This window comes from Peromyscus maniculatus, chromosome X (assembly GCF_049852395.1).
Source record: "Peromyscus maniculatus bairdii isolate BWxNUB_F1_BW_parent chromosome X, HU_Pman_BW_mat_3.1, whole genome shotgun sequence".
In the NCBI taxonomy this organism is placed as follows: domain Eukaryota; kingdom Metazoa; phylum Chordata; class Mammalia; order Rodentia; family Cricetidae; genus Peromyscus; species Peromyscus maniculatus.
Genome location: NC_134875.1, coordinates 132,577,376 through 132,587,723, shown reverse-complemented (window position 1 = coordinate 132,587,723; position 10,348 = coordinate 132,577,376). Strand labels below are relative to the sequence as shown.

Below are 10,348 nucleotides of genomic sequence, written 5' to 3'. Positions count from 1 at the left end.
CGTGCATCCGGCGTGTCCTGCTACTCTTCTTACATAAGACTCCCGATATGGAGTCAGGACCGCTGTGAGTCCCTCTTACCCGACGTCTAATAATAAACTGAAGCTAAGTTTCCCGGCTGCAGCCACTCTAGATCCCGCATTGAGGGGATCTTTTGCAACCCGGACACACATGCATTCCGGTCATCCCACCCGGCGAGTGCGCGCCAAGCCCGCCCAGCCCGCGCGCCAGTCCGCCCTCTGGTTTGGACGGCGGCTCCTTGGGCTCAGTGCCTCGCCCTCCCTCCCCCAACCAGCTTGCTCAGGGCTTGGTGCTGGGGCGCGGCCTCTCCATCCTCTCAGCCCTACCCTCCCTTGCCCTGCTGGGTCGCCCAGCCTTAGCCCGGGTATCAGGCGAGAGGCGGAGCCGCCCGGCGTGCTCCGCCCCCGCGGCAGAAAGGGTTGGGCGAGTGTTACTCGCGGTCAGGGCTGGGACCTTTTATCTGTGCTGCTGAAGGAGGTAGGAGGAGGAGACTTCGGGGGTGGTCCTGGGTGCCTGGGACACCTTTACTGGACTATAAATTGAGTACCTGGGATGGGCAGGGGGCTGAAGCAGCCACCGCCACCCGCACTCACACTCCGATCGGTGACCGCAGCAGCGCCCTTGGGCAGCCACCGTCCGCAACACAAACACTGAGAACCGGGAGATCTCGCAGCGCAAGAGGTGGGTGTTCCCGCCCTGTGGCTGCCCCGGCTAACATGGTTGCTTTCGTTCAGGTTTTAGAAGGGAGAAACGGGAGAGTCCGGGCTGGGGGAGATCCTTTCTCCTTTTTTATCAAAGGTCCTCTGCTAGCATCGGCGGAGGTGATACTGCCTGGTCTCAGGGAGCCACCCTGGCGCCGTCTCCAGCCAGCAGTAGCCAGGGTGAGAGCATCGCGCGGACAAGGGGCGCCAGGCACCATAACCGGGTGGGTAATGTGGTTTTTTTTTCCGTCTCTTTCTCCCAAACAGGTCAAGGCTAGACCCAGCCTCCCACTGTCATCGCGAGCCAAAGCTAGGAGCAGCCGCGCATCACGAAGGGCTGGGCTGCGACAGAAACCAGAGTTACAGAGGGCGGAGAAGGATCTGGGAATCCCGCGTCACCGGCTACAAGCAGGCTCCGGCCCCGGCCCCTGAGAGCGCTTGAAGGCAGCATCGCCAGCGGTCTAGCTCGGTTTACCAGCGTCCCAGTGTTTCCGCACCCTCTCGGCCACCATGATGCAAATCTGCGACACTTACAACCAGAAGCACTCGCTCTTTAACGCCATGAATCGCTTCATTGGCGCGGTGAACAACATGGACCAGACCGTGATGGTGCCCAGTCTGCTGCGCGACGTGCCCCTCTCCGAGCCAGAGCTAGACAACGAGGTCGAGGTCGGCGTGGAGGTAGGAGGCAGTGGCAGCTGCCTGGAGGAGCGCACGACCCCGGCCCCCAGCCCCGGCAGCGCCAATGGAAGCTTTTTCGCGCCCTCCCGGGACATGTATAGCCACTACGTGCTGCTCAAGTCCATCCGCAACGACATCGAGTGGGGAGTCCTGCACCAGCCATCATCTCCGCCGGCCGGGAGCGAGGAGAGCACCTGGAAGTCCAAGGACATCCTAGTGGGCCTGAGCCACTTGGAGAGCACAGATGCGGGCGAGGAAGATCTGGAGCAGCAGTTCCACTACCACCTGCGCGGGCTGCACACCGTGCTCTCCAAACTCACCCGCAAAGCCAACATCCTCACCAACAGATACAAGCAGGAGATCGGCTTCAGTAATTGGGGCCACTGAGGCGGGTCTCTTCCCCGCTGCCCAGTACCCTCTCCGGCTGGCTCTCCCACCCCTCTCTTTCCTCCAAGCTATTTTCTTCCTGGTTGTGGGGCGAAGGGCACACTGTAAAGTTGGGCTGTGTACGTGGTTGGGTGGGGGGGTTGTGTGGAAAAGAGGGCCTCATCGCGAGAGCAGAGGAAAGTAGTCGCCAGAGAGGGGGGTTCAAGGACCCCCGGAGGGGGCCTGCTCTGTGTTGGTGGGAATGGGACTGGGCCGACGTCCTTCATTCAGCCTGTGCCTTTCTTGGGGTTTCTTTTCTGTTTTCTTTCCGGAAGAGAAGGGTCTGAGAAAGGGCCATGCCAGGGCACAGCGCTGGGTTGCCACACATGGGAGGGCAGCTTCTGACTGGGTGCGGGTGCAGGGGGGAGGCGGGGCGCAGCCTCCTGCCCGCCCTGCTTTGAGCCGCAAGAGGAGGCCCTGGCGTTGCTAGGATTGCGTCAGTTTTCCTGTTTGCACTATTTTCTTTTTGTAACAGTGACCCTGTCTTAAGTATTTCCAATCTCTTTGCTCTGAAACTTCGTCGATTCCATTGTGATAAGCGCACAAGCAGCACTGTCGGTAACCGGTACTACTTTATTAATGATTTTCTGTTACACTGTACAGTAGTCCTGTGGCACCCCATCCCTTTCACGCCGCCCCTCCCCCACCCCGTGTCTGTAAACTGGCTGTGCGCCAGCTTGGATGAAGCTTGCCACTCGGCCAGCGAAAATAATAACATTATTATGAGAAAGTGGATTTATCTAAAGTGGAACCAACTGACATTCTATCCGTGTTGTACGTAGAATGATGAAGGGCTCCACTGTTGTTATATGTCTTGTTTATTTAAAACTTTTTTTAATCCAGATGTAGACTATATTCTAAAAAATAAAAAAGCAGATGTGTTCACTAAATCGGACAAGTGTGTGTTGCTCTTTAATCCACCAATGAGTGGCCAAATTATTAAAAAGAAATTTAGCTGACTGTAAGTATTTTCTCTCTGATATTTCCAGTGGGGGCGGGGGAGGTAGTCATCTCTACAACTATTTAGTTTTGTCCAGTAGCTACTGGTAAGATTTCTTCTAATTCAGTTCCAAGATAGGATCAGATACCCGAACAAGAAGTTCATAAATATTCAAAGTATCCGTGAAAGTACTTATTGTATCTTTCAACCAATTTGGCTAGCTTATCAAAATACTTAATTCAAATGTTTTGAAGCCTAAAAACTCCTAAAGGTGGAACTTTCACTTGACTATGGACAAGTGAAACATTAACAACATCAGAAAAAAAAAACAGCTAATGGAAATGCACTCACCTTAGAGGCCTTTATTTAAAAATCATGTATGCTAACCATGGGCAGTATTTTAATAGATCATAACATAAGCAATGCCCTTCATCAGTACTTCCCCAAAGAGTACTAAGTTCTGCTGGGCAGTGTCCAGCGTTTCAGTGACCCTCTCTGCACTTGTGGACAGCAGATCTGATCAAGGCTGCTGCCCTAAGTCCCTTAGGGATACTTTTTCAGATAGCATTATGATGCTCCTCAGACTTGATGGGACAGTGAAACAGCATTTTCCTTATTTCGTTGTCGGGGTGATAAATGCCAGACCAACCTTAGCTTTCACAGGAAGTCGTGGGGGCGATGGACTTCAATTTAAATTTTATACAACTTTACAGTTAAAAAAAATATCAGTTTTGGTGTGTGTGTGTGTGTGTGTGTGTGTGTGTGTGCTGTGCGCGCGCGCGCGCATGTGGGCGGGCATTGTAGGCCGGGGCAGTTCAAGTCCATTATCAGCTTTTTGCAGCAGTGAAAAAAATGGGGAAGTCTCCAGACTGGGATGTCTGCCTGTTGCCAGAGAAAGTTAATTGTTAATATATGAAGATAAGCTGGCCAGCACCAAATGTCAGGTATACCTACACTTGTTTTCTTTTCCCTTTGAAATATCAAAGTGCAAACAAAAATTTAAAGGCAACTCCAGAAGCAATGAGTGTTGAAAGAAACACAGACTTTGGAGCTAGAAAATTGTGTATATAAATCTCCTGCCCCTACGTATTGTGGGTATTTAACTCTCTGCTCGAAGCCTCATGTTTTCATGGAGAATAAGGAGCAGGGAAGGAAATGGTAGCATGAAAAATATTTAGAGTAAATGAGAAACTTAAAGAGGTTCTCTGGTGCCTAAGGACTCCTCCAAGGATCAAATACTCTGTTTACCATCTCATCAAATCCTCACTGCAAGCCCAGGAAGCATTTTCATTATTATGCCTGACTTCAAGTGTGGTAACAGGCTAGGAGAGTTAAATATGTCTACTGGAAGGAAAACTATTATTTTAAGTAACATACAAAACTGATTCATCCATTTCCCCAAAGTCATAAGGGAGAACCTGATTCAAAACCAAGACATACTCTAAGCAAGTGATGACAAGAACTTCATGAGATGCTAATTGAAACATGTATTCAGAAAAATCTGGGGGAACAATAGATACACAACTGGCAAAAAGCTAACAATTTTTATTTTTTAAATATTTTCATATATGTGTGTGTGCATATGCCAATGAGTCTCACCTAGTACGAATATGATTTGTTGTTACAGAACATTGGATTTTTAGAATTTTTCCAGGTTAACTAAGCACTAGTCTACTGATATTATTTTATTCAATATTAATTTTGAAGTAAAACCAGGACAGGTCCAGAACAAGACTCACCCGTTAAAGTGCCCAAGCTATTTATAGTTTTACTTGCTTTCAGAAGCAAAGGAGTATGTGACTTCATCTTTGCAGACTATTTTGGAGGCACTTGCCTCCAGGATCTCAGCAAAACTACCTCTTGCTGGGCAGTGGTGGCACACACCTTTAATCTTAGCACTTGGGAGGCAGAGGCAGGTGGATCTCTGTGAGTTCGAGGCCAGCCTTGTGTACAGAGCAAGCTCCAGGACAGGCACTAAAACTACACAGAGAAAATCTGTCTTGAAAGTGTCCCGCCCCCCCCCCAAAAAAAGAACTACTTCTTAAAGTCCACGTCCAAGGCAGTTTATGACAGAAGAGAAGGCAGAGACAGATGAGCTGGGCAAGAGGGAACAGCCTCGACTAGATTGACCACCCCCAAATATTTACATTTGATAACAATTTTCTGCACAAGACCTCCCACTTCCACTTTTAAAAAACTGGTTTTGCCCCCTCCCCCAGCTTTCAGCTTTTGCTCACATGGGCAGTTTCACATTTTACTTTCACGTATTCCTTAGCAGTCTGCCTAACGTACTCCTGCTGTTGATGTCAGAGAGCATGTCACAGCAATTGGCAACATCATTCTCTCACCAATTTGGAAACATCTGCAGTTGACAGTTTTTAAAAACTGAAAGTTAGGATTATTTGTATATACCTTATCACTTGCTTTCTTTTAGTTTTGAATAAAAAACAAAACAAACAAACAAACAAGAAACATGCCCAAGACAGGGTTTCTCTGTGTAACAGCCCTGGAACTCTTCTTTGTAGACCAGGCTGGCCTCGAACTCACAAAGGCATGTGCTACCACCTCACCTGACTTCAAAAATCCTTCTTCAATAGTGTTTCTGTCCCTCTCTCTCCCTCTTATTTAATGTCCTCAGCATTACTCAAATGTTCGCACATAGCTACAGTTGATTTCAGGCTCAAAATTTATACCATAAACCTTTATAAACAAATTAATCTTTTTATGGGGCATCTGTTAAATTTTTACTAACCATTACATCCTTTCATGATTTACTTTTAAAAGAATTTTAGATAAAGTAATGGGAAAATGAGCACTCTCTTTAAAATTTTGGAGGTAAAGGTTTTTGTTCTCAGCTAATAGAAGCATGGAATAATGGGTTTGTCGCTTAAAATAAAATGCTAGGGTTTTTCTTTAAGTTTGAAAGTTTAGCTTTTTTTATGAAGAATAAATTATGTAATTTACTGTGATCATTTAAGCTGAAAATTAATTTTCTTTAAGATCATGTCCATTTAAAAATAGCTCAAGGGAATGGAAAGCTTGGTCTTCATTTACTCCACACACTTGACTTGGACCTCTAGGTCATGTGGAGTTGTATAGAACACACTGTGAGGTAGATATCAGGATAATCTACTACCAACAACTGTTCTTTGTCTATTTTTGAGATTATAATTTAGATACAACATTTCTTCCTTCTCTTTTCTTTCTCCAAACCCTCCCACATACCCCTATCTGCTCTCTTTAAAATCCCTGGCCTTTTGTTTTTGTTTTTGTTTTTTTCAAGACAGGGTTTCTCTGTATAGTTTTGGTGCCTATCCTGGATCTCGCTCTGTAGACCAGGCTAGCCTCGAACTCACAGAGATCCACCTGCCTCTGTCTCCCAAGTGATGGGATTAAAGGTGTGCGTCACTAATACCCTGGCCTCTTTTTAATTGAATTGTTATTGCATGTAGATATGCATATGTAGATACACATATATTCCTAAATATAACCTATTGAGTCCATATAATGTTACTTGTATGCATGTTTTCAGGGCTGACTGTTTGGCACTGAGCAAACAATTGTGTGCTCTTCCCTGGGGAAGGCCACCTCTCCTGCTCCCAGCTTTCCTCAGTTGTCTGAAGTTCTTTGTGTATTGTTTTGGCCTCATGGGCTTTTCCCCATCCACGTTTGTTGGTGTCATCCTTGTTCAGCTCATGAACAACTGCTTCTTGAACTGGAAGCTAATACTTCCCCTTGCCTCATATAACCATTGCCTTTGCCCTGGACCCACCCTTTAGAGGGACTTCACAGTGTCTCTTGTCACTTTCCATGGAGCAAAGAGTCCTTAGAGCAGATGGAATGCTCAGAACGTGTGATCCATCCTACTTTTAGACCAAATTCTGGATGCTCAGACTCCCTGTGCATGACCCTAAGCCCATTTCAGGATCCTCATAGCCACCAACCTTGAATTTTCTTCCCAGTGTGCTTGGGCTGTAGGTGTTTGCACCCAGGTCTGAGGCTTCGTAGAGCTTTGTGGAAAGGACCTGGGTGCACATACAGGGCTTTCCATAGATTTGATCCTTCTCACTGCAAGGCAGATCTTGAATAGGAAGAGAGAGAAGTGGAGTGCAAATTAGGGGCCCCATTTGTTCTCTTTTGCTGCCTTCCCGGCCTCAGGAAAAGGTGTGAAGCCACCAGAAAGATGAGATGAAAGCAGCTTGAGTTTCAAGGCTTCTTCAGTTTCAAAAAATGAAGAGTCCATGACTTTTCTCCCTATTTCCCACGATACTTAGGAATCCCCTTGCTCCATTGAAGAAAGATGCTTACTTTAGAGACTAGCAGATAAAGGAAAGGCAACTCACCTCTGTACACAGTACTTCCCTACCCACCTGTCAGTTAGTGCTCCATTATTGAAAACAGCAAAGGCATTTCCTTAGGACTCAGACAGATACGTCTTCCATGAAACTGAAGACTGAACTTCTCCAATTCCTCCATCCTTTTATATTTAACTAGGTGTATTCATTTTAGGATCAAAGGTCTCAGTCCAGCTAGAGTATAAAAGTTGTTCATCTGTCTAAATGAGGCACAGTAAAGCCACAACTGTCTTCCTCAGCCCTTCCTGTTTTGATGCTCTATTTTTAAAAGAACATCCTTTTGTATCTTCTCATATTTTGTGCTTTTTAAAAATATTGTATTGCTTCTTTCTTTTCTCTTGCATCCCTTTGCCTAGTAATTTAAACATATCTACCACTGTGTCTAACTTGAAACTGATAAAAATTAAGATTAGAGAATCCCCTTACCACTTATATACATTTTAATAGATAGTAACGTTCTGGTCTTGAATTGTCAAGGAAAAGTGTTTTCTAACATTGCAGATAAGAAAAGATGAGAAAATACTAGCAAAACATAGAGGCCAGTTTTGTTTGTTTCTTTGTTTGTTTGTTTAGTACTGAAGGTCGAAACCAAGGCCTTTTCTCATGCTTGGCAAACACCTTACCACTGAGACATAATTGCAGACCTTTTTGTATATTTTAATTTGAACCTATTTCTCACTAAATCCAGACTGCCCTTAAACTATCTCTGTAGCTGAGGTAGACCATGAGCTTGTGATTGTCCTGCCTCACTCTCCAGAATAGCTAGAATTGTAGGCTTGCATTAAGAGGCCCAGCTCACTTCTTTATTCTGGCAAGCTGAATAAACAATGTTGAGGGTGGGGCATTTCCTGTAATCTATTTTCTTCTCAATATCAATTTTACTAGTATTGATATGTACACATTGAGCAAGGAGCATTCAGCTAACAGGATGAGCTGGATGTGATTCATTTGACATTTTCAAAAGCAAAATCTAATTTTGTAGATTCTGCAGCCTCCCCCCCCCCCCCCCCCCCCGCTTGAATACCACACTGCTGAGGTAAAGAATGCCATAGCTTGTAGGTGAGCTCAATAGGGCCAATTAAAACCTGACTACTCTTCCACCATGTTGAAATAACTCACAGAACTTGCTATGTCCTAAGATAATGGCCCTTTTTTTTTTCTTCCTTAGCAGACATCTAATTGAGGAGATTTCTTGTTTGGTAGTTAAGGAAACAGGAAAAAGGAATAACTACATTATCAGTTCTAACCAAGATATTTAAATGCTTTCCAAATGTTCACATGAATTAATAATTTAAGCTCTGTTTCTAAAAAAAAAAAATGAAACATACATTGTGAAAGAATATGTGTGCTCCAGAGGAGCCGAAGTATGTTTAGAATGTAAGGAGTGGAGTTAGTATAGATTAGTCATTCAAAAGAAGGTATAGTATTTCATAGTGTCTAATTGGAATTGCAAACTGCAATTCATAGATGCTTTAGGAGTATATACGAGTGCGTGCGTGTGTATGTGTGTGTGTGTGTGTGTGTTTATGTTGTGATAAGTAATGAATAATTCTTTCATATTTTAAATATCTGAAGGGCAAGTGGCAAACATTTAAATAGTTAACTCCAGTGCTGGGGTCAGGGAGGAATTCTCAGACCTAGCAGCCCTTTCCCTAGTGAATTTGAGAGCACGAGAAATGTCTGCTCTCAGGTTGCTCTCGTGTGGAATATAGGAGACATCAAGATTTTATACCTACTTTGTTTACTGTTTGCTTATTTGTTTGTCTGCTTACTTATTTGTGTGTGGTGTACTTTATGAATGTGTACATGGAGGTACAGGGGCACATGTATACATATGTGTGTATATGGACCCAGAACTCAATGTTCAGTATCTTCCTTTATCACTCTCCACTTTATTTATTTATTTATTTATTTATTTATTTATTTATTTATTTATTTATTGAGGCACAATCTCTCACTGAACCTGGAGCTCAACAATTTGGCAAGAGCAGCTGGCCAGGGAGCTCCAGAGATTCTCCTCTATTCACATCCCAAGTACTTGTATTACAGGTGTGTCACTAAAAAGGCCTATGAAGTTCTTTCTGAGTCTACATCCCCTGCTGCAATCTTTTCACCCTCTATCAAGAGGTAGGATCTCTGTCTCCTCCCCTTGAATGTAGGCAAGGTATTGTTAACTAAATGAAGGGTACTTTCACTCTCAAGACCAGGACATAGAAGATCTTCTTGCATGACATACATGGCTGTTTCTCCAGATGTATGCAATCCAGCTGCCGTGCTCCAACGGAAGCCCAAGTCACATGGAGAGCAGACCCATAGGTGTCCCAGTCCTTAGTGCTACTGACATTTCAGCCAGCAGGATCAATCCCTAGACAAGTGAGTAAGCCATCAACGATGATACCAATCATCTTCCATGCAGCCTTTACGCTTGCCCAGCTGATGCCAAGTAGAGTACAGACAAGCTGTCCTCCCTGAGCCTTGCCCAAATTTCAGAATTGTGTGCAAAATATTTTTGCTTTTTTCATGCCATTCAGTGGTTTGTTATGCAGTAATAGATCGCTGGAACAGAGGCCCCTTTTCAAATCTGAGGAGCTGATGAACTAAATGAAAACAATTGAGAATTCAAATGGAATTCATGGAACAGAATCTGTTTTACCACATTTCCCTGAGAAACAGCTTAGACTCCACTGGAAGCCTTTGAAATATTCACCTCACATTGAGTGCAGAACCTAGAAAGATGGTACACATAACATTATACAGTTCTATGAACTCTTAGTTGCATAGACACAATAGTATCCCTGCTCCACATGGCCCTCTGCCTAATTCACTAGACCCCCGTAGAAAATATCCCTTTGTATAGTGTGTGTGTGTGGTGGGGGGGTGTGAGAGAGGCAAGGCTAATAAGGCTGCAGATGCATCAAGGTCACGTGACTTTGAGATTGGGCAGTCACCTTGGATTATATGGGTAGGATCAATGTAATCACAAAGTGTTTTCAATGATGGAAGTAAGAGGCCAAAGATTTGGAATCAGAAGGATGTATCCTGAGAAAGACTCAGTAATTTGCTCCTGTGGGCTGTAAAGATGGAAGAAGGTGCTGATGGAGTCTAGGAGTTGGATAGATCTCTGACAGAGAAAAGGAACCTGATCAAGACCTCTGTCACTGTAGTGTTTTCACCAGACAAAGCCCGCAGGGATCCTCTCTAAGCAGGGGAAGGCAGCCCTGTCAAC

At 44.8% G+C, this 10,348-nt stretch overlaps 1 protein-coding gene across 3 annotated transcripts; it reads left to right on the top strand.

Moving 5' to 3' along the window:
* The first annotated feature begins 366 nt into the window (after positions 1–366).
* Positions 367–2,719, top strand: Mid1ip1 (MID1 interacting protein 1). 3 transcript variants are annotated; one of them, XM_042269017.2, is made up of 2 exons: positions 367–496; positions 988–2,719. In XM_042269017.2, the coding sequence occupies exon 2, from the start codon at positions 1,231–1,233 to the stop codon at positions 1,786–1,788; it is 558 nt and encodes a 185-aa protein (XP_042124951.1). In that variant the 5' UTR covers positions 367–496; positions 988–1,230; the 3' UTR covers positions 1,789–2,719. The 3 variants fall into 3 exon arrangements, with proteins under 3 accessions (XP_042124951.1, XP_006976961.1, XP_042124952.1); XM_006976899.4 differs by having other exon boundaries at positions 425–700; XM_042269018.2 differs by lacking the exon at positions 367–496 and adding an exon at positions 769–900.
* The last annotated feature ends 7,629 nt before the right edge of the window (positions 2,720–10,348 follow it).

Excerpts from the sequence above, each read along its gene's own strand:
- Mid1ip1 (XM_042269017.2), top strand. The coding sequence starts at position 1,231 with ATGATGCAAATCTGCGACACTTACAACCAGAAGCACTCGCTCTTTAAC.